General features: G+C 39.8%; 1 protein-coding gene across 16 annotated transcripts in view; it reads left to right on the top strand.

Moving 5' to 3' along the window:
* The window catches only part of ENOX1 (ecto-NOX disulfide-thiol exchanger 1), a 352,618-nt gene that overhangs the window by 233,092 nt on the left and 95,353 nt on the right, over positions 1-24,173 (top strand). For 13 of the 16 annotated variants that reach the window (XM_086881222.1, XM_086881220.1, XM_086881228.1 and 10 more), the window contains 2 exons: positions 20,959-21,132; positions 22,825-23,031. In XM_086881222.1, the coding sequence (XP_086737348.1) occupies positions 20,959-21,132; positions 22,825-23,031 (381 nt within the window). The remainder of the gene's footprint in view (positions 1-20,958; positions 21,133-22,824; positions 23,032-24,173) is intronic. The other 3 variants (XM_086881231.1, XM_086881232.1, XM_023936351.2) reach the window with 1 other exon arrangement.

Here is a 24,173-nt window from a genome sequence, read left to right as displayed (position 1 = left end):
TCGTAACCTTCTAGGACTTAGGCAAAGGCCATGGGTTGTGGACAGAGAGAGCTCAGAAGCTGTGCCTGGATTTCAGGACTGTATGCATGTAGCAGGGAATGGGAGGAATCTGCAGCTGAGAAGCTGAGTAGCTGATTTTAATGAACTGCTTTTTATAAATATTGTAGGTCCCTTTATGTTATTAGCCAGAATTTAGTATATGAAAAAAGAAAATCAAGTACAAGTTTGTTCTTGCTATTCACCAGCCTTGGTAAAGTAAGATTTCTCTTCCAGTTCTTCCTACATATGTTGCCTTTTAACTTTGTGTCCTTTTGTTCTGGTCTGTCTAATTACCTCAAGTAGATAATCAGGCTTGATTTTATAATAAACCATAGCTGGCTCAGGCTTGTCATGACTGATTTGTCGACTCCCAAGACTAAAGACTTTCAACCTCAAGACTAAGATAATTTCTGGCTAAAATTCAGGGTATTAATTCTGAACTTAAAAATCTAAATGTGGTTTGGAACATGTGTCCTGTATTTTCCCTTCAAAAGAGAAAACTGACTGTGTTTCTGTTTGGTTTTTTTTGTTGGTGTTTGAGTGGAACTTGAACTGGAATTAAGATAAAACAAACTCTCTAACCATGCAATTCTGCAGAAACAGGCTTGCATGTAACCCATCATTACAAAGGTTGAAGGTAAGGGGACTATTATGTATTGCTGGAAGTTACAGGTAGAGGGCCTTCAAAGCAAACATGGATCTCCATCAAGGATCCCAGCACTTGCCTCCCTATAACTTCAGCACCACCTGATGGGGTGGCATGTGTCTCTACACGTGTGCATGCCTTCAAAATGTAAAGGTGCGATGCTAAGGAAACAGATGATAGCTAATGACTCATATACACCATTTGGGGTCCCTTAGGAACTGCCTCTCTTCCAGTGTTTTACTTCAGCAACTGAGCTCATTGGGGACACAAGAGCTAACCATCCTTCCAACTATTCATAAAGGGATTTGAGGCCCTGAGTTCTCAGTGGAGGGCTTTTCTGCAGCAGCTCTTTTAGCAGACAGTTGTGTTCCTACCTCCCTTTCTCATTCCCCTGATCTCTGTTTTTCCATCAACAAAGCAGTGTCGTAGATTTGAATGTAATCTCTGTAATGCTACAGATGCCTACTAATGGGCATGAAGGTCTCAGCTTGCTCAAGTCCAGTAGAGGGATTCCATTATTCTAAGGATCATGTAACAGAAACATTATCACACATCTGCGTGTTCTAGCCACTCTTCCTGGGTACTGTAGTTCTCCCTTCCGAATGCTAACAGGCATCAGGTTATGGATCTAGTGGCACTTTTTCAGAGTTCTCTTACTAGAATTCAAAGACCGTTTGGGGGTTCAGATATTTCCTAGGTTGTTTGCCTTATTCTCATTCAATTATTTCACAGTTTCCAATGCAGAATAGCATCTGACCTCCGTGGGCCGTGTTGCATGAGAGCTGCATCTCACTAGGCTGGATAACATGACCTGTTATTTGTTGTGCTTCCAAGATTTGTTTCATCTATAGCCTTGAGATACTCTGTTCAATGCCTCATCCACATATGTATATAATAAGCGTGAGCTAAAGATGTCCTCTGGCAGACCTTTTTTTATTCCTCAGCATGTTTTTATGATCAAAAGATGACAATCTGTCAGTTTTCTTTTACAGTTGTGTTATAGATTGAGAATATCAGGAAAGTACACAATACTTGATGGCTGCATAAAAACAGAGTTTACAGGTCTGCAAGTTCTTTGTGCTCTGCAAACTCATTTTGAGATTTAAAGGGTAACAAACCTGGTTTTTGCTCTGGCATCAGTAAAAGGCATTAGTAAGATGTTGCTGGGTAAATATTGTTGTTGGAGCCTTGATTGTTCCCCCTGGAATTTCAGAGATGAACACAGAGAAGAGAGTGATCCCAGGGTGAGGTGCAGAGAGCCCCTCCATCAATAATATGGACCAGAATAGGACCCAGTTTCCCTCTTCCATTTGCAGAGCTTTGCAGAGCCAGCAGGAATAAGAGGTTGTAATTTTTTTCCCCCTTGTGTTAGTAAAATAAAGGAAAATGAATCTGACCATAAAAGACCAGGCTTCATCTGTCTTTTAGATTACAAAACCTGTGAAAAAAGCAAACAAAAAAAGTCCTTTCCATCACATATAATTGACCCCTTCATTTAAAGCACAGGCTCCACTCACAGCCTGTGCTGCTCTGACCTCAGAGACTCTGACAACAACAAACCAACCTTTGTGAGTGAGAAGATGAGAAGAGAAGGGCAGGCTTACAGCAGACTCCTCCAACATAGATTTGCTCACAGAGCAAGGAAGCAAGTGGTGTGCATTTCTAGGAGCAGGTACTACCCCTGCCTGCCTTTTGCACAAACCAAGATTTGTGGGTAAAGCTTATATTGCTTCTTGGACCAACTTGTGTAGCTAGGAAAGTATGCACCAGCCTTCTGATTGTCTGAGGCAACCAGGGGACTAAAATTTTAATTATAGTAGACATAAAAAAGGTGAATTCAAAGAAAGGAGTTGTTTTTGCAGTACACTATCATTTTCCCCCCTTTATTAATCTTTTTATCTGCCATAGGCTTACCTATCTATTCCTTTACAGAATAATTGTAGTGTCAGCACTTTGCTTTTAATATTCCCTTTATTTTACAGGTGCCAAACAGCTTTTTTGTCTGATTTAACATATCTAATTAAACTCAAAGGATGTGCTGCCTACATGTACTTCTCTTGGATGTTCACTGCTTTTTAGACCTGAACATGGACTTCTCTTTTTTTTTTCCTGACTATACTGACCCATAGGTCTTGTCCTGTTTTTGCTCTTAGACCATTACAGCTACAGCAATACTATTACAAATGTGTGGCATTATCTTTAAAGTAGTCCTCCAAAGCCAGACCCACAGGATAATGGTCAATTTATGGCTGTAAGGAAAGGATCCCTTGTGTAAAAGACGTAGTCGTCTTCTAAGGGCAAAGCAACAATTTGAGCTAGATTTTATACACAGAAGACTTCTTTATTTCTTTATTCTTGCCCTGTGCCTCTTAGCTATTAATCTCTCCTATGGAAACTTGTCAAATACTTTTGGAAATTGAAACAAATATGCTACTTCCATACTTATTTTTCTTATCATTTATAAACACAATGTCTAAAAAAAACCCCCCAGCTTCTCTTCCCGTGCTCTGCATCTTCTAAATCCCTTTTGCCTCGTTCAAAGTGCTGCTGTTCCATTTCAGTCTGACACATTTTTCATTTTGTCCCTTTTGCAACAGTTTTCTACTCAATGGCTTTGGTGAAATTTTCATGTGATGGAACTCTTCAATGTCTTAAACATGTCTGAAGATCTCATCCTTGTCAGTAAATGTCTTGGCTGTTGCCTGTATGCAGAACCACTCAGGAATATGATGGCGTCTTTTCTAATGTGGTCTAACTAAAATGAGCCTGTTCTAAGTTGCTTCTCTAGTTCACAGTAATTTTTCCACCTAGTCTGAGATTGAAATTTAATTCCTTTTTGTTGGTGGTGTTTAATAAGGTAATGCAGTAATTTCCCAGTGGTTTCTTTATAGCAAAGAAGTACATGGTTCTGCCTCCCTGTTACTGGATGCACACCAGGAGTGACAAAGAAAGGCCTGTGATGACAGTAGGTTTCTGCCATAGCTTTTGAAAAGAGATAAAAATCTCCTTCAGGGGATGGAGAAATTGCTGAAGGGGGGACAAATCACTCTATGAAATCTTCACCTTTTTCACCTTTTCCAGCTTTTCCATATGCAGAGGTTAAAGACTCCTGTCTGAGATGCTGTGGTTAGATGTTTTGGTGTGGGTGATACGAATCTTTCTGAATCTATGGAGAGGGCCCAGATTGGTGTTATCTTAACTTCATCTGAAAGTGATTTCTACAATAAAGCTGCTGCTTTTTTTTTTTTTTTCTCAGGGAACAAAGAAATCCCTCACAAAAAACCTCATCATTCCCTGATATTAGATTAGACCCAAGATGAAAGTAGATTTTTGCTTCAGAAGTAGAATTGAATTACAGAAAGGGTTCCTGGATTGTGTCATCTCTGAGTTGTCATGTTGTTGCAAAACAGGGGAAGACAGAAAGAAAAATTCAATTTTCCTGGGATCAGCCTTGCTTTGTTGAGTTTAGATTATATCAACCTTTGAATTAGGAATGTTGCTGTGGCATTTATGCCCTTGCAAGCTGTTGTGTTCATGCAGAACTGCAGAAACTGGGCTGAGAAACAGACGGGGTGTGCAGAGGGCGGGTGAGGTTCCTCTCTCCCAAGGATGCCTGCTGGACCTGTGTGACAAAGCCAGAGGGAATGGCTACATGCATGTGAGAGAAAGCTGGGCTACCAAATCCAAGCTACAGTGGCTGCTGAGAAGTTGTCATGGAGGCTCATGAGCTTGCTTTGGAGGGCTGTCATGAGAGAGACTTGCACTTGCCTGTGCAGCTTGTAGGTAGCAACTTCCAGGTTTTGAAGTTGATATTTTGTTAATTAAAAAGTTGCAAATGATTGCACATTACATGTTAGCAGTGCTGTAGAATGAATGTTTTGTGAGCATGGATAAGCTGAATGTGACTTTAGACATAATCTCTGATGCCACTTCTCCACTAATTACAATTACAATTTAGAGCTGTCTGTAAGGTAGAAGAGCCTACTGTGCTGATACTCACTGACAGAAAAAGTTTTCAAATCACCTTACCAGCCAGATGTTCTAAACAAGAATTTGACAGTTGGTCCATAAATCAAGTCAAGCATTTCATCATTGTTCTCTTAGGTGCCTCTTGCATTTAAGCCTGTTTAGCTAAACACATACATTTGCTTAAGATGAACTGTAAAAATAACATCTGGAGATCTTTTCTCTGAAAAAAGTGCTAAAGGGTCTTACACAAGGATCAAGCACATTTTATAAACCATGGCTGGGATTTTAGAATTCAAGCTGAATAAATGTGCTTTCAGCTTTTGAGGGGATCAAGGGCCAGTATTATTTAAATGTTCTTTTTACTTTCATAGCACTCTGCAGGGAATGTGTTCTCACCAAAGAGTTCTTACATTTCTTATTCCATAATGAGTTTCTGTTTCCATCCTTGCCACCTGGGACCCTGGCACAGTCCTGCTAGTAGCAGTGTAGTCACAGTGGTGGAACTGGGTGTGAAGTGCAGTCCAAAATATTTATTTTAGAGTATTCTACTTTGCAGTAGATTGCCATCAAAGGAGAATGTCAAAGAAGACATTGCTGTGTGGTTTACCTTTTTATCTTTACTTGTATCAGCCATTTCTTTTTCATCCTCTTCCCACCCCCCTCCCCCCCCTTTTTTTTGAGATCTATGGGTTTCTTTTATTCCTGAAGAGGTGTTTTTTTTTTTTTATTATTCTCTTGCCTTTCTTTTTCTTAGAAAATCATTCTAATAAGTTGTGGTTTGCTGACCTACAGAATCAGTGTTACTATATATTTTAGCTTTGCTGAGTATCAGTTTGGTCACTTTGCTTTTCACATTCAGTTCACAACTTGACAGAGAATTCTGCTGAAATTTAACAAGCCCTAGGGAAAAAGATTCAGTCAAGTGCAGTCAGATTTATAAAGTGGCAGATAAAGTGGGAAGGGTTTCCCATTACTTCTGCCACATTGGGTGTTTTTTTGATGGATGGGCTATGTCTCATCTGTGATTTGGAATGATGTCAGTTCATGTTTGGAGGGGTACTGTGACCATGACTGTTCATGATAACATAAGACCTATAATCTGGAAATGTTGGAAAAGGTGGGGAAAAAAATTATTACACATGAATTCCTGGCCTGGTACCATAGTTATTTTGTGATTTAGTTCTCCAGAACACAACTTGTTTCCTAATGTGAGACTGGCATTTAATCTGAGAAACCTGACTGTTTTAAGAATTATACAAGGCAGCATGGAGCTGTTTAATGTTTAAGTGACAACAAAACATAAAGATGCTGGCCATAATTCTATCTGAAGTAGTATACTTTCCCGTGAAGCTCAGACAAGTATGTTCTTGATTTAAATATCTGGAACTACAGTACATGGTGTGAAACATAAATCCTCTCAGTGCTGGAACCCAGAGACCAAAGGAGCCAGTTGGAAACCTTTTTGAACAGCAAATTTATCGGCTGAATTAAAAGCCTGTATGCTAGGCTTAGAAATAACCTTTCTTAACCTCGTCCTTCTGTCCCATTTCAGCAGTGCAAATAAGCCATAAAGCTGCCTAAAATGTCAAAGGCCAAAAATTCACTGGCGTGGCAAAGGTGGTTAAGAGCTGGCATTACGCAGAGCAGAGCAGAGGGCCCGTGGCCCATTAGCAGTCTGTGTTAAGTAGCACAGCCCCACAAACCTCAAAAGTGTCCTGCAGCCACTTCAGCACAAAGCACAGAACAAAGCAGTCACTGGAAGTCCCAGCTGCTAAAATCCTCTTCTCTGGGCTCCCCTGAATACAGCTGTAGTACAGCCGAGAGCAACCCGCAGAGCTAATCAGTTCAGCTGGTGTGAAAGCACCCGAGCAAATCTACTGACTCAGCCAGCCAAACCACGTGGGATGCCGACAGATTTGAAACCATCCACTCCATGCCAACCAAGCCGATGGCGAGTCACTGTCCCTTCTCTCCTCCCCACCACTATCTCCCTATGTGCCTTTTTCTGTGCCCCTTTTAGAGCAACAGGGAGAGCTGTGCCTCTTCTGGTGGAGAGGAGGGAAAGGGGGGTAGGGGATATCATCAGCTCTGACACGTTCTCTCTTTGGCCTGGCAGTAGATGCAAAATGCTGCTATCATCTGCCTGGCTCTCGCTGCTTGAAAAGCTGTTTTTGTGCCTCCCTGGTGAAAGTGGTGTTAGGTGGGAAGCTAACAGCTGGTTCAGAGTGGACTAGATGCATCCCAGTCATGATATATCCTCTGTAGATTGAAAAGTTGGTTTCTCTTCAAAACTCCTGCAGAGTGGAGATGTTTCAAATGAAATGGTCAGCAAGTGAACAAAGGCAAACTTTCAGAACTTTGCAAACCTCTCCTAGGATTGGCATGAAAGATATTTTTTCCCATAAATGAGGAGAGAGACAAGAATAGCAAGACTTGGGGAAAATTCTGCTTGCTGGCATTGTTATTTTCCGTGTTCTGTTGTTGGAAAAATCACAGGCGGAACATATGAGGCAAGACCCAATTAGCTGCTCCAGCCATGACAGGCTTTTAGGCTGCTCAGACAACCTTCTGATTTAACCACTGTGATCTTAGCAAGTGTTGCAAGGTTAGATTTGTCCTCACCGGCTAAGCTGGAAATCTCGCAGACTGAAGGCAAAGAAAGTAGAAGGCAACTTTAGGTTTCAAGTTATAAAAAGCTGAAACAAATCATTTCAAATGTTAACAATAGCTGAGCTCTTTCTGCTTTAACTCTTTCCTTGTTTGCTGTGCAGAGCCACAAACATAATCCAGAACGTTCATGAAAGATTTAATCCTTTGTGATTTCAGCTATTAAAGCCAAAAATAGACCTATTTTTCAGAGTATGAGTGAATAAAATTTTATTCAAAGGCATAATTTTCCTGAATTTTCAGGTAGAGTTTAAAGAGAATGGCAAATGTTACTGCTCCAATGCAAAGGCTTTTCAGTTATAAAATATTACATCCTCCCTCAGAAGTCTGGAGGGGCTACAGCTGGTGAGACACAGCATCAGGTTTTTTTAAAATAATGAAATAAAAATAAAACAAGGACTTTTCTCTGGCTGCATTTGTGCAGCAGTTGAGTTGTTCAGACTAAAATTTTCCAGAGTATTGCAGCCTCAGGCAGATATTCGAAGTGTAAAATTTCAGTCCAAACTGTTAATGATTGGTAAAGCTAAAAGCAACTGACAACAGGGTGTTGTAATGGGAAGTGTCAGACGATTTTAATAATAGATCACCCTGCCTCCTGTTCTATCACTTTGAACATTTTCGTTGTCTAAGGTGTATGATGTATTTCTCTGTGTGGTTTTTGTCTGCATTTCTTTCTTTCTTTCTTTTTTTTTCTGATAAGATCTTCGTTCACTTAATGGAGTAAATTTCAGTTAAAAATGGAGTTTCATGGGAGTAATTTTTGTTGCAATTAGGAAGTGTTTCCACCTACCTGTCCTTCATTTATAACCTCCTTTATTTATTTCATTAAATGCTTCTCAGTTTTGTATCATGTAACAGAGTCCACAGTACCTGTCCACCTCCCTCCTCTATAAAATTTGTGAGCTTTGTAATGCTCCTACACATCTGCCTCTTCTCCCCTGTGAGCAATCCAAAGCTTTTTCATCCATGGTTCCTCTAAGCTACTTTATAATTTTCCTGATGATACTCATTGTCCTGTTTTTGCTGTGCTTTTCTATTCCTTGGAGAGGATGGAGTGAGTAATACAGAGCATGGTAAGTTAGGTGAGAGTCTGGGTTTTTTCTAAGAGGCTCTCAGTAATTTTCCCATACCTTTTTCTCTTATCCAAGCTAACCTTTAATTGGCTTCCCTGACCCCTTCAATGCACAGTGCCACACTGCCAGGTCTTTACTGCACAAGCCATTCTGCCTGTTCTCTGCAAAGAGGCTCTTTTGGGATTTGTTAGCACTGACAACCTTGTGCTCTCCTTTCTTCCTTGTCTTTGGTTCCTTTAAAATGCCTTTTATATATAAATATATATATTTTCAGCCAATTAGTTATATGTCTGTTGGATGGATGTTTTGCTGTAACATTACTCTCTTTCTTTTCAATACAATTATTAAAATTACCTCAAATCACACCACTTATATCACAGATGGAAAGTGTTTGTTAGTTCCTGTTCTTGAATTTCCATCTCTTTGGCCAGCTTCTGACCTGTATCAATCATGACAAGACCTTGTCTCTCACTTTATGCCTGCAGTTTTTTTGACAGCCTCTTGGGAAAGATCTTAGCAAATTTTTTTTTTTTTTTCAGTCTTAAATAATTACCCACTATTTATTGAGCATTGCTCAGTTATGCTGCATTAATTGTATATAACATTTCAAATACAACTACACATTGCTCAGTTATGCTGCATTTATTGTACACAGAATTTCAAATACGTCTGTACCTTTATCCCCAACACATTTGCATGCTGCAAGTGTCTTTCTGTTATTTTTATATTACTTCACTGCCAGGGACTATAGTTGTACACCTTGTAAAACAAGGCTTAACAAAGCTGGTGAAGGAGGTTTCGTTGGGGTTTCTCTTTCATATTTGAAAAAATACGCTAAGGGTATATTAAGAGAAATACTGTCATATATCCTTGAACTGACAAACAACACTGACAATTTTCATCTTGGAACTTACTTTTACAGTAGACTTTTACAAACCTATGAAAATAAAAATTAATAAAGCTATTGACAGAACTGTAGCTGTGAAAATGTACAGTGTGAGGGAAAAGAAGCATCTTAATGTGGATAACATATTCTAGATCACAATTGTTACAAAGAAATGCATTTTCACTAAAAATTGGATAAAAAAGAATTATAATTTGAAAGAAAGTCTGTCTGACACCATTTGGCTTTATTTTAATTTAGAAAAAATAGATACTTCCCGAAATAATAAACATATCTTTTGCTCTTGGTGTTTGCAAACCTTGCTTCACAGTATTGCTAAAGAAAGTCACGTGTAGGGTGTTCTGATGGTAAATTGTAAATACCAAGAGGGCCAATTTAATTTTTGAATGGTGGGGTTGATTGTGTATGAGTGTGAAATTGCTATGCACTTAGTTCACTGCTCTGCAGTATTAGCAGCTGAACCTTCAGGGTAGGCTGCCAGAAATTACAGATTAAATTTTCTAGCAGCAGGAATTTTAAGTCACATGTTTTGCACACAACCACTAATATAATCTAAATTAAAATGTGCTATGCACAGGAGATACAAAACCTGAATTCTTCCTTAATTGAATAAAAGTTGAGCTAATTCTGTGCACACTGTCTCAGTCTGCTTCCTCTAGTACGCTGTTCATTAAAAAAAGTTCCTGATTTCTTTTGAGACAGGATTTTTCCCTGTTAAACTAAGTAATGAAATATGACATTGTAAGAATGTTATTAAGAATGCTACTTTCTAAAGTGAAATAAAGCCCTTTTCTTTTTACCCACAATGAAAGACAGACAAGAGCAATGTCTGTATGGAGGTACAGAGATGCAAGTGTTCTCAGAGAGATTCCTTCTTCCTTCTGTGTAAGCATTCCTCATCTTTTTAGTCCCTTTTTTGGTGAAGAACATGCTGAGAGGTTTGTATGGAGATAAAAGCTATGTCATAATAAATTCTTTGACAATACATAAGAGCTTGTTTCAAGATGTATTTTCATTTTTTCCTGCTTGATTTGGAAGTTTCTTATTTACTCATCTTATTTTTACCTATTTTCTAGATGACTCCAGGCAATGCTGTGGTTGAGCTAAGCTAATGGCTGGGCTGAGAGCCCCAGCTGTTTTATACTTGGCCTGGTGTTCTCCACATGCTCAGCTCCAGTTTATTATTAGCTGAGGCATCCATTTCCCCTTGCTGTGAGAGACTGGAGAGATGGAAGGAGTCACTGGGGGCCAGAGGCATTAACCCACTTCTGTGCACTGCCCTGCACAGGTCCTAGAGTATCTTAAAAGAACCTCAGGATGATTTAACCCGTTCCAGCTGGCTGCCCCTGGGCTATTTGCCAAAAGCAAGGTTTATTAGTCCGCACCATTCCATTGATAATGGCTCCAGTACTGAGGCCCCGGGGAGGGAGGCTGCAGAGCAGCTGGCTACTCTGGCATCTCTAGCTGCTGCTGACCTTCCTTGCACTAGAGGAATGCCCAGATGGTGGAAAGAAGGGTTTTCTGCTCTGTGGGATATACAGAAGGAGTGGAGATGAGCTGAAAAATGTATTCATAATGTTCTAATTATTGTACTTGTGCTGGAAAACTTTATGGTTGTGACCCAGATGTCAAAACACACAGAAATTTCTGTCTAAGCCTTCTAAAAGGCTGAGGTAACAGCTCTCAGACATATGGAACACCCTTATTTACCCTAGTATGATGCACATTCTCCTGACACTATTTTAATGTCAAGCCTCTTCTAAACTGGTCAATGAGATAATTACTGTACTCAAATAACATGAAGAGGAATTGCTTTATTATGAAGTTAGGGGTGTCCATTTGGGATTTCTCTACCAGCCATGGAGAGTACTCCAGTTACCACCATTGCTGGTCATTTGACCACTGAGTCTGGCTGCCTAAAACAGGCACTTCAGAGAGCTGAGAGGGCCCTTGTGCTTATACCATCAAGTTCTACAGTCACTGAATTATTGAATTCATACATGGAAGGGGAATTTGAAACATTTTCTTGAATTGCAATGAATGCATCAGAAAATTTTCAAACCCTGTGAAATTTGAGAAGTGGGGGGGTGGCCAAAGGAAGCCTTCACTAACTAAGAGGTGTTTCAAAAACTAGAATTCTAAATCTTTTTAGCTCAAGCCCAATACTACATTCATGAAATTACAAACTGCAGATGAAGCGCTGTTAACCTGTGGAAATTTATAGCATTTATTTATTTAATATTTTTCACTTACTTATTTGTGTTTGAGAACACAGGTTAAATCCCAGGTTTAGCAATGAAAAAGATAAAAAAACCCTCTGCTGTTTGATAAGCAACATATTCTGTTTTTGTCTAGCAGACTTTATTACCTCACCTTCTGGCAGATCTCTAGCTAAAAACTGAGGGTGTTGCAAATCATTCAAAGATGAGGGTGTTGTGGATTATCCAAAGCTGAAGAAAAAAGGGTTGACTGAGAATTGTGACTAAATTCCACGGTCTTTTTTGCCCTTCTTTCTCCTTTGAATGTGGAAGGAATAGTACTGTGGACAGTACTTTCCATTCTCTAGGTTTATATGGCTTTCATCCCTCAAAGCTAAGTGATTGTCTTTAAGTGGCTTGTAGTGTCTTTTTTTGCATCCTCTGCCATCTCTGTCTGTGTGCAAGCCCCCTTGTCACCACAGATCACTCTCCCTCCCCACGTGGCTCCCCAGTGCTGTACCTGGCTGTGACCCCTGTGAATTCACAAGTCCTTCTGGTCTGCATGGAGCTGCCCATGGCCTGAGCCTGCCCTTAGCTACAGTACCAGCTTATGTGAGCTAAAAGAATGTAAAGTAAGGTATCTGCTTATGTAAAGCTAAATGATTGCTCAACTTCCTGAAGAGCTGTAGTCACCAACACTGTGTTTGCAGTGAGACCTAAGCACGTAGGAGTGTTTTCAGGTTGCTGAGGTGCTAGATGGCTTTTATAGCAGAAATCTAGCCAAGTGCATTGGAGTTTAATTAAGATAGTTCTGTCTATAGACACTCAGGAGCATTACTTGCTGCTCTCAACTCCAGATTCTTTTCAGATCATGTTTTATGTAGCATAGTATTCTCAAGATAGGATTCTTGGTTAATTCTTAACCAATAAACAGTTTATTAATTCACCAAGTACCACTCTATTACTTACTCAACAGTTAGTTAATCAAATTCAAATCCAACATGTATTCTGCTCATGCACAGAACATTCAAATATTGTCCTACAAGTTACTGCCATAAACTGTATGGAGGTCAAACAGTTCTAGTGGAGGATAATACAAAATATCAAGATTTCTTACTACATCCATATACAAACAGCAAATCTTTATCTAGTATACTTAACCTTCTCCTAGTACTCAGTGGGTTAAAGATACTGTAGATTTAAGAATTTTGACACTGTTATTTAAGTGATTTAACATAAAAGAGACTAGGAAAATAGTACTAGGAATAATTATTTAAAATTATAGCTTAAGTCTCTCTTTTGGCTGTTTGCTCAGGCTTTTAAAAGAGAAGCATGCACATAGAACAACTTGGTTAAAAGTTTGAAATATTGTCAGTCAAGATTTTCCAGCTGATTTCACAGGACAACTTTCTGTCATCTCTTGTAATGGCACCAAAAGAAATACATCCCATGCAATAAAGCTCATTGGTATTTTTGTCCAAAAATAAACCTGGAGGAGGCACAAAACTTGCTCTGCTTTAGGAAGCCCCTGAGCAGCAGAGTGAGTGTTGGAGATTGGGAAAATATTATGTGGAAGTATGAATTATGCTTCAGAATTGTTCTGTTCTGGTGCTAAACAAAATTAGGGACTTGCCATTAGGGGTAGGTGTCTGGGCTAGAGGGCTGGAAGGACCTTTCAGTCTGTCAGAGCACAGTTTTTGTTGTGTTTCTGTGAGAACTTGACTGTGCAGCAGCTACACCTTTCTGGGTTGTACAGCTTCTTTCCAGTTTTGGCAAGGCTGTTGTTACTCCTGTGACCCTGGGAAGGCAAGGAGAGTGTTTGTATGCATTCCACAGATCCAAGAATCCACACAGTAACTCCAGCTTAATAGCCAGAATTTCTTTCATGGTTCATGAGAAAAATGAGTCCCTTTTGCTTTCATTTGGAAAATGTCCAATGGAATGTCTGAATTTCTTTTTTTTTTCACCCATTTTCTCTGAGGTCACATTAATAACCAGAAGACGGTATTTTACCGTCTTTTACACACTGAAAGCTTTTTATGTTTCATTTATTATAGGGGTTATATTTCAGTATTAGCATAGCCTGGGAACTGAAATTTTTCCTATTTCTCCAATTTCTTTTCAGTATTCATTTACATCTTAGGAGCTCATATCTTCTAATAAACTTTTTTTTTTCCGTTTTGTGCCTGCACAAATGCCTCTCAAATTTCTGGAATATAGCACTTTCCTAGATATCAAGCAAGAAAAAAATCCATTAACATTTCCTAGACTGTGTAATCATGTTTTATTTATTTATTTTCTCATCTTCTAGGGCTTTGAAGTGGAAGGTGATCTTGTTTTCAAGGAACATGGCAAAGTTTTATTTTAGGAAGAGGTTCATTTGGCAGACTGAACAGTTTCCAGAGGCTACTTAGTTTGGCTAAAGCTAACCTTACTAAATAGCCCACTGCAATGAGCTCAAAATTGAAGAAATGGAAGAAAAAAAATCTCAGAACAGGGGAGGATTGCCCCAGGCAGCAAATAGTGAGTGAACAAAGACTTTTGAAAGTCAGGAAATAACAGCTGTGCAGATTTTACAGCATATAGGCAACGTATTACGTTGCATCTTGCATATTGGCCAGCCCCATATTTTTGCAAACCAGCTCAGGAGCCATTAACTGGGAACCAGGTGGCACTGTGCACAATTTGCATTTTTGTTATTTTCTTCACAATGAACTTGTGACTGAGCCCATGCAAGGAAGTGATTTATTGGTGAAAAGGTGGAAGAAGCCCATTGTTCCTATTCTGTGGAAAGCTTCTTTAACAGCAGAGACTTTGGGAAGGTCAGTACTTTTGATGTTGTGATGTGCTATAAAGTCATGAATCCTTAAAAATTCTGGCAAAGGTCAAAAGAGCCTGTGGATAAGGCATGGACACAGACAGTCTAGACAATATTGTCCTCTTTCCCTCTCCTTCATCTCTTTCCCTGAATTAATTTTGATTTTTCCCTTCACATTTTTCTTTCATTGTTATTTTTCTGTTTTCTACCACTTCAATTTTCATCCCCACAAGTTTCTGCTGCAACGGCAACAGGGTTTTCCACATGGAAGAGCAGCTGATAGTGGATGAAGATTAAGATTAGTCACTTTTTTGTTGGCTTAGCTTCTTACACATGCAGCTGTCAGGCATTAAAAACTGACAAGCCATCATCAGATTCCCTCAACATTAAGTCCTGAGTTTTCTAGATCACTCTCAGGCTTGTCTGTCAGGTACTATTTTGCAAACATGTTCTAAGAGGAAACTAAATAGATCCACCACGGGCAGGGAGTGCCTGAAGCCCCTCTGAGGTAAAAAAGGCACTGGTAGCTATCCATAAGCAGAAACAGCATTAGAAATAACATTAACATTGTAGATTTCTTTACACAACAGTGTTGAAATTGCATCTTTGGAGGAGAGTGGCATCCATTGTCGTAACACTGTGTTGTATTATTATTATTTGTTATTCTCTCCTATTATTTGCATTGCATTAGAAGCTCTAAACAAGATTGAGGTCCTGTTGTGCCAAGCTCTGCAGCAATAAAAGATGAACCAGGATTCACCCCATGATTTGCTTGTAAAAAGAGAAGGTGTATTTCTTTAATTTAGTCTTTGTCATGTATATTGCTCTAAATATAGTGTTTGTCAAGTGATTTTGTGGGCAGGGATCAAGAGGAGGATAGATTTGCTTTTAGTGTTTTCAGCTATAGCATAGATATCTCTGAAGAGCTGCATCTAAAGTTTTGGGATTTTCTGTTGCATTGCTCTGTGCAGACACAGTACTTTCTTCAAAAAAGCAAGTTCAATAATACAGCCCTAAAGCTTTGTCAGTGATATGTGTCTCATAGATGTAATTTTCAAGTGGCAAGTGTTTTGATGATGCTACAAGGCCTTTGTTTATGAAGTGGGTCTGGCAGACACTGTAGAGCTCACATAAATTATAACTTCATTGATTATTAATGAGAAACATTCATCTGGATTCCCCCTCACCCTCTGTCTTGTCAAAACTCCCTTAGAGACTTGTATTTACTACAGACCAGGCTCTGTTTCACAGAATGTAGCTATTGCTGAATGGTGTTAATAGGGATCCCCTGGCCAGCTGAGAAAGCCAGAGGTCAAGAGGCTGATTTCCTGGCCCTTCTTAACTCACTCCTTTTCACTCCTCCAAATATACACCTTCACATGTGCACACACACACAAACACACACAAAGTTTAAAAAGCTTCTTAATACATTTACCACAAGCTGCTGACAGGACAACCCTAGTCCTTCCAGTTCATGTTGGCATGAAAACAGACAAAAACAGAAAAAATTTTAGGTGAAAAATTATCACTCTCAGGCCATGGGAACCTTTTCAGCGTTTATTATTTTTGTTAGTTGTTTTGTTGCTCAGATGATTGTTTTCAGTGCTCACCATTTCTCTGTGTGTTTGACCAGCAGGTCTGAGCCACATGGCTGATGATGTCTGTGGTGGAAACCTTCCATGTGTGCGAGCAGGGGCTCAAAAACAAACCCCTGCTTTGTGGACATTCTTATGCATCCAACAGAAATACAACTTGGCAGCTGTCATAAAACTCCACAGAAACAATTGCCAGTTGCTGGCATAAAAAAATAAAAACACGCACCCAAGAGCTAATACTGTGAATTGTAGAGGGGATTATACGCTTAAAAAGTGATTTTGATCAGATAAATACCTTGTGGCAAGGGCTGGTAGAAATGTGCTGGTAACTTAGTATTGGTGATGGAATGCAATACACAAAAGCACAGCTGGCAGGAGTAAACATCCCTGTTACCTGGGCAGAGCAATAATTTGGCAAAAGTGTAAGGTGATTCAGTCAGCAACCATTGCCAAAGAAGGAAATGAGGATGGTTCTACAGGATTGTGTGGCTAATTTCATGGAAGACAAAGTTGTTCCTGCCCTTCCAAAATGGACCCTAATAAAAACAATTGTCTTACACTGCTTACTTTGTTAGAATGTAGTTTTCATCAAAGGGATTTTATTTTTCTTCTGTGTTTTTCAGACTCAGAGACTTCCTGTGAAATGTTTTGTTCTTTTATTCCACTTGAAAGAAAAAGAAGCTTTAAAAAATACTCCACATGTTCAAGGTTTTTCTTATTGCCTATCTGACTGCCAGTTCCAAATATTAGCTTTCCAGAGGTTTTCATTGTTCTCCACCATTCCAATTTCTTATCAGATGAAACAGGAATTAACTTGTCATGCCAAATTTAAGCAGAACACGGACTTCAAAATATTGTTAAATACCATTATTTTCATACACAAACATGTGATCGTTCAGGCCTTTGGTACAGAATCCACAAGGACTCTAACTTGATCAACACGTGTTTTTCCTTTCTCAAAGTTCTTTATCATCTCTGATTACTTTCCATTTTAATGATTTCATTTAGTAATTCTTAATTAACATTTTTAAATGAAAATTTTGTCTCTTCTTATGGATTGTTTTTCATAATATATAAACTCTTACTTAGCTGCATAAATATATAGCAATCCCTTTAAAAAGGATGCCACGATCACTGAAAGCATAAAATATTGGTTTTTTAACTCTTCAGATGTGTTGCTTATAAATGTAATATATCTTTTTGGTTAGTGTAACATATTACTATCTACAATATCATAATAATCACGTCTTTAAGGGGATCTGTTAAAAATTCATGTGTGGGCAGGATTTATTCCTATTTTTTGAAAAACCTTGCATAACTCTTATCATTTCCTTTCATGCTGAAGACCAACAATCTTAGCAGTTAGTTCAACAGGAGCTGCCTCCAGTGCTAAGTTTGGTGTCCTGGCCCTGCTCCAGCTGGGCATTTTGCCAGGACCTGGAGCAGACTGCAGTGGTGGTGCTGATGGATGATCATCCCTTGTTTCTAGACAAGAGCTATATATCCAACTTCTATTATTGCACCACTCAATAGCATTAATATAGTTAAACTTGGGATTCTTCTAGATCCTATCACAGATGTGGCAAATTTATTGACTTTCTTTTACGGAGATTTTATCGGTCTTTTTTCTCTGCACCCCAGAGTCCAGACCAGTATTTCCTTTGGACACCCCATCTCTTTTCATTGTTTGTCAATCATATCCAGGTGGCATGCATCAGGTTCTCTGGAGATGCAAGCACCACCAGTCTCTTCAGGGGTCCTAACAAGAGCTTCACTCTTTAGAAATTCATCTGGATTTTCCATCACTGCAATGCATAATAACAGTTTTTAGTTTCAGAGAATGATTTTCATTTCCAGGACGTTCAGCAGTTGGAATCTGTGCATCCTCTCAGTGGTCATGCTGTGTGTGAAAGCATTTCATTCTCAATTTAACACACTGGGAAAATGAAGCAACTGATTCAGGAGGACAGAGAAAGTAAACCTGGTCAGGGTTAAAATCTGTTCATTCCTTGAGCAGTCTTGCTATTGACCTTAGCAGGGCTTGGATTAGTGCCTGTAACATGTGGAATTTGATTTCAAGAATTGACTGAGTCCTCCTTCAGTACACCTCAGCACAATCTCCTTCTAAAGGCATGGAGTCACAGCACTCCTAGAAGGACATTCCATGAGTGTTGGACTGGACCCCAGCACTTTGCTCGTGCTCTTGTAGATTGATTCTAGTTGTAAAAGAAACTGATGACAAAGCCGTCTACTTATTTAACGGCACGCAGGCAAAGCTACTTGCAAAGTCACATTTCCTTGGATGTGCCAGGAATCAGTGGCAAATAATTTTATTCTGCTTAATTCAAAACCTGTTCTGATTAGCATGCAGCCTAAAAGCTCTCCCTCCCCATGCCCAGATTCACAGTGTTTGTGGGCATGAGTTTCCCTGTGGCCATCTCCCATAGATTTGTTTTTCTATGTGTCTGCACCACTGCCAAAGGAAAATTCAGAAAACTGCTGAAAACCGTACTGAAACCTGCCGTCTTTGCTCTGGGTGAGAGCACGTGCCTGCGGTTTGGGCAGAATTTGCTGTTATTTCACGTGACTAGCCCTGGAGAGGAGCTGAAATGTATCTAGTGGTTGTCTTAAGGACAGCAAAATCTAAATGCTATCCTTGTGATAGCATTTGCCAGATGGTGATCTCTTTCTTTGGCTGTGACATGGGGCCTGAAAAGTACTTATGGGACAGGGAGAACTTGGCCTTCTGCCATCGTCTTGTACCCATGCTTCAGAATGCTGCAGGTCTACTGTGGATATTGGATTCAATATGAAATTTCATATCTGGGTGGGACTGTAGTGCTCCCTGCACTTGTCCAGAGGGATAAGAAAAATGCCTCATTTGGCATCTCCTGATCCCAGGAGAGGACTGCTATGGCACAGTGTGTTGGGTGCTAGTGTGGTGACCTGCTTTGCATTCCACTGAGCTCTATGGGATGTTTTAGCAGTGAGTAGCAAAGATGGAGCTCCACCCACAGCAGGGAGTGCTGCACAGGGTGATCTTCTGTGACTGTCAGAAGCCCAATTTGTAAAAATGAGATTAAGATTATTAGCATAGCCTAAGGACTTCTTTGAATTATATGTTGCCCTTTCACCTCTAACTTTATCTTCCAGCATTCACCATGAATATTTAATATATGGCCACCACTGCATCTTGCAGAATAAACGACAGGCTCCAAGTTTCAAAGCTAAATCTGAAAAGCAATGCATATACATCGATACTGAAAAAAAAGCATCACACCCAGAGCAAATCCTTTTTCATAAACCCACTTATTAAAAAAAAAGTAATGTAATATCATGACTTTTCATTAATACTAGTCTTCACTAAGCCTGAAGCAAATCCTTGCTTACTGTGCACTTGCTATGCTTGTTGTACAGGAGTGCCTGAAGGGGGTAAAGGCTCACAGTCAGTGCAAGAAGAACAGGGAGCGTGCGGTTGAGACAGATAGGAGCTCTCTTAAGAGTAGTTCTCAGTCCTCAGTTGTCCTTCCCGGGGAAGACGATTAAGGATGTTTCACAGGAATAATAATGCTAATTTTCAGCCCCCACAGAGTGCTTTACACCTGCAAAGTGCTATAAAAATGTGAGCTAATACTTGCCAGTAAGTGATATTGCCGTGCCTGTTTTATACATGCAGGAATGAAGATACAGGAAGGTCAGAGGGCTGACCCAGGGCCACATAGCTTCTCAGCAGCAGATTTGAGATGAGGAAACTGGTGTCTCTCTGGTCACATTTCATTGATCATGCTGCCTTTTTAAAATTAGCTCAAATCTCATGTATCTGTCTATCTATCTATCTATCTATGCATAAAATGCTTGAGAAGGAGTTTTCTCCCTCTTCCCTCTTTGCTTCCTCAAAATAAACAAGCTCCTGCGCTACCAAACCCCATGTTTACACGTATCATTAAATACTTTCCAGTTGCTAGCCAGAAAACTCAGCAGAAAATCTGTAGAACACCAAAGTAACTGTCTTCTTTTAAATAATTGATGATGCCAAATAGCAGCAGTGTTATGCCAACAAAGAGATCGGTCTCTCAAAATATTTTATTCATTATGCCTCAAGAAACCCAAAGCCTTGTTTTTAACGAAAGCGAATTTCAGAAGTTGGCTCTGGGTTCCTCTGAAACATCTGCTTATTACAATTCTTGGTGTTAAAGCACTGGTGCTCCCCAGTAAATCTTTCAGCTTTAAGTAACACGTATGGAAGTCTTGGCAAAGAGATCAGAAAGGAGAAAGAGCAAGTGCTTGCCAAATATTCATTTTACTTTATGAGGCTGTGGTGGTATATGTTAATAGTACATGTGTCGAGGAGGATCTACTAATCCGATTAAATAACAGGACAAGAAGGAATTAATTCCGAGGTTCAAAAAGACCCCATTCTTTGCAGCTGAAAATTTATATTCCAGGGTAAATTGGTTAGAAGTCTTGGCTAACTAGACTTCTATAGAGCAGACAGAAATGGATCATTCTCTGTATTGTTTGTAAATCAAGGTCATTTATGTGAGAAGGCTATATTGTGATAAATCTGTCTGACAATTAGATGGAGAGGACATATCAGCGTTAAATTATATTCTTTGTACGCTTTGGGCGGAAAGCAATGTAAACACCACAGTAGCATTATGAACAGAAAATTGCATTCCAGATAATAACAGATATTCATGGTGCATGGTTTTACACATTAATGTGCTATGTTTTACTCAGTCATGTTAATATTTTAGATTATGTAACATTCCCTTCTTTATGTGTAGTTTATTTTTTTCACTGAGAATGCAGCTCCCTCCTCCTCAACCCCCCCCTCCTTTCCATTTATCTCTTCTACTCCCTCTCTCCTCCCTATTTCTCTGCCTTTTATTTTTTTCCATTTTTCCTTTTTCTCTTCTCCTAGTTCTCACAGTGATGCTTGTGGAAACAAGCGAGGAAAACAAACTTAAAGTGAAACTGTCTGTACAAGAAAATTTTAACAGGTATTTCAAGATTTATAAGCCAGGGTTTTATGTTCTATGCTTACAGATTCAATCTGTGTACCAGGCTTTGATCCAAGCCTTAGCATGATGACTGGAATCACTCCGATTAACCCGATGATACCAGGCATGGGGTTAGTGCCACCACCACCACCAACAGATGTGCCTGTAGTCAAAGAAATTATTCACTGCAAAAGCTGCACGCTCTTCCCTCCAAACCCAAGTAAGTGGAACCAAAGAAAGAATATTACTTTCCTAAATACATTGCATGATTTTTTTTAATCTAGTAACAGTTATGCTTTTTAATTATAGGCGTGTGTGGTCTTTCCTTCTAAGGTCTATTTTGTGTGTAAAGCATGGCATGGTATAAGAGCATCCTTATTCATCTCTGTAAGGTCACACAAAAAAACAATGCAGCTTGTACAAAAAAGAAAAACACTTAAAGAAAAGTAACATCCTCAAGATCTACACTGCTTATAGCTGATATAGTTGATACCTGTATTTCTTGTAGATCAGGATGTCACAAAACATAAAGCTTATATGGTCATCTCTGTGCTCCAGGTGCGTGTAATTAGATGGGACCAATCTGGGCTGTGTCCCTGAACACAGTATCTTGCACCCCAAACTTCCTCACTATAGCCCCTTTTGGAGGGAGATGGAAGGAAAGGGGGCTACAGCTTCTCTCCTGCCATTTTTCAGGAGGTTCAACATGGTAGATGAGTTCCTTCTTCTTTTTGAAAGCAGGGACCAGGTTCCCTCCTGTTCCTTCTGAAGAGTTCCTTCATGGAAGACTCTTCCCACTGAGATATCAGGCACAAACCCTGATTTTGTGTGTTGGCCCCTTGAGTTTCAGAGCCATCATACCAGTGACTTTCACTATCACTGTGAAATGAGAATGTTAAGCAAATATTCAGGTGCTCTGGATTTTCAGTGTACCCAGATCACAGTTTAATCAAACTGGTTACGTATGTGACTATGTGTGTATGTGTATATGTACACTTCAAGGTTGTAACCTCCTTTACTGTCTTAAGGGGCCCAGAAAGTCATATTAGTCAAATTCTTTCTTAGAGAATAACTTTCACTGTGTATAAATACGGTGAAGTGTTATGATAGCTTTTATTTTTTATATGGCTTTCAAAAATGTATTAGTTTTTCCCATGTAAGTTTGTGTACATTATCTCTCTATATATACATGGAAGCAGCATTTCTAGCTGCTCCACCTCATGAGCACTTGTAAACAGTGAGGTTATCCTTCCCCTGTGCAGGCATCTGCTCCATTATCTGGCAACAAGACAAAACAGATAACCGGCAGAGTGTTTTCATCATGCTGTCACTTTGTTGTGTTTCCCACTTTGTTTTTCTGTTTGCTATGCTCCTGTACTCTCAGACAGAAATGAAATTATGCTAATGCCAGGGAAAGGTGTCCAGCCCGAGTGCACAGGGTGTACACAGCATGGGCTTTTCACAGCCCACACACTTGGTGTGTGTGGCGAGTGATGGGTATGAGCCAGAGATGGTGCACTTCAGGCTTTGAATGCACTGCACTAGAGCCTGAGAACTGTGCTCGGGGTCAAATCAGTTGCAGAAGCTCCTCTGCTTTGAAACAGAATATTTTTCTAGTTTTTGTGTGGCTGTACAGGGAAAAGAAAGACCATTTTAGACTTCACTGTCTGTCATGGAGAACAACCTGCAGTGGCAGGAATTAATGTTTGAAGTACCACCTAAAGCTTGAAAGGGTTGAGATTCAACTAATCAATTTTGGATAATCTCTGCAATATTCAGTTATTTTGCTTGTCCCTCTCTTCTGTCTCTATACTATGTCATCTTGCTGCCCAGAACTGATTAAAGGGGTGAATAGAGCCAATGGATCAAAAGACAAATTTTGTATTCCAGTGTGATTTCTGTTTTGACTTAGATCTTCCACCACCTTCAACAAGAGAGAGACCTCCTGGGTGTAAAACAGTGTTTGTTGGAGGATTACCAGAAAACGCAACGGAGGAAATTATTCAGGAAGTCTTTGAGCAGTGTGGAGATATAACAGCAATTCGGAAAAGCAAGAAGAATTTTTGTCACATTCGTTTTGCAGAGGAGTTCATGGTTGATAAAGCCATATACCTTTCTGGTACTTCACATTCTTTAATGGATTTTCCTTGCTTCTCATTTGTATTTTGTGATGTTAATGCTTGCTTATTTTCTTAGCTTTTATCTCAGCAAGTCTTTCTTGAACTCAGTGGCTGTAGCATGGAGTGGCAAGGGGCAAATCTGTTATTTCTCTCTGTCTGCCAAGAGTCATGCATGGTGTTGTATGTTACTTACCCAGAAGCCATTTCCTTCCACCCCACAACAATGCAGCAGATCCTGAAATTCACCACAGAACAATCCTATTTTCAATTTACACAGGTTTATATAGTTTTGCTCACAGGTTGTGGAAATGGAAGGGCACCAGGCCAAGAACTTTGCTGTTTTCCAGTGCCAGTTTTTCTGATAGGCTGGCAATTTCACTGGCATATTTTTATAGATTTGTGGTGCAGCCTGAATAAAGTCTGTCTTTATGCATGCATGTATTCAGCTATTGCATGGGTTGGATTCTGAGCCCCATCTGTAGGCTACGTCTGTTGCCTCCCATGACAACGAGTGCTACAGAAACTACAGGGTGTAACATTTCAGAATCTCTTTATTTTCCAACAAAGGAACACGAAAAAAACCTCCAGAACAAAACAGAAACCAAGCAAACAAACACCCACCCACCCCCCCAGCCTCTAATTCACAGGGGAAAAAATATTAAGACAAAAGATGAAAAACAAATCTGCTTTCACATTTTAGGCTTCTGTGATTGTCAGTGTCTTCTTGAGGTTAATTTCCTTCATTTGAGGACTGACTTGCTAAGCAAGCCCTTTTTCATCTTACTGAATTGGATCACATTCCCTGCCTGTGTTTGTCTCCACTCCACAGTCTGTTTCATCCATCTTTCTGGGTCCTGGAGAGGCTCAAAAGCACTGTTTTGCCTCACAATTGTAGTGCAACACTTTCAACCCATATGCAATATATTCTTGAGTAAACAAGGTCCAGGGGCTCCTCCTTGGCTGAGACAAGGGGACATAGACTGGCTTACATACACCCAGTCTGTGTAGGGTGACCTCAAAGCATCCACTGGGACCATCCTTTTGAGCCTGGGAGGGTGTTAGTGACCCAGGATTCTTGTCTGAGCTCCCACCCTGAACATCTTCTCTTCAGCAATAAGGACAGAATCTCAGCATCCTCTAG

Source organism: Cyanistes caeruleus, chromosome 3 (assembly GCF_971803275.1).
Source record: "Cyanistes caeruleus chromosome 3, bCyaCae1.hap1.1, whole genome shotgun sequence".
In the NCBI taxonomy this organism is placed as follows: domain Eukaryota; kingdom Metazoa; phylum Chordata; class Aves; order Passeriformes; family Paridae; genus Cyanistes; species Cyanistes caeruleus.
Note: the sequence above shows the minus strand (reverse complement) of the source record. Positions and strands in the feature narration are given on the sequence as shown.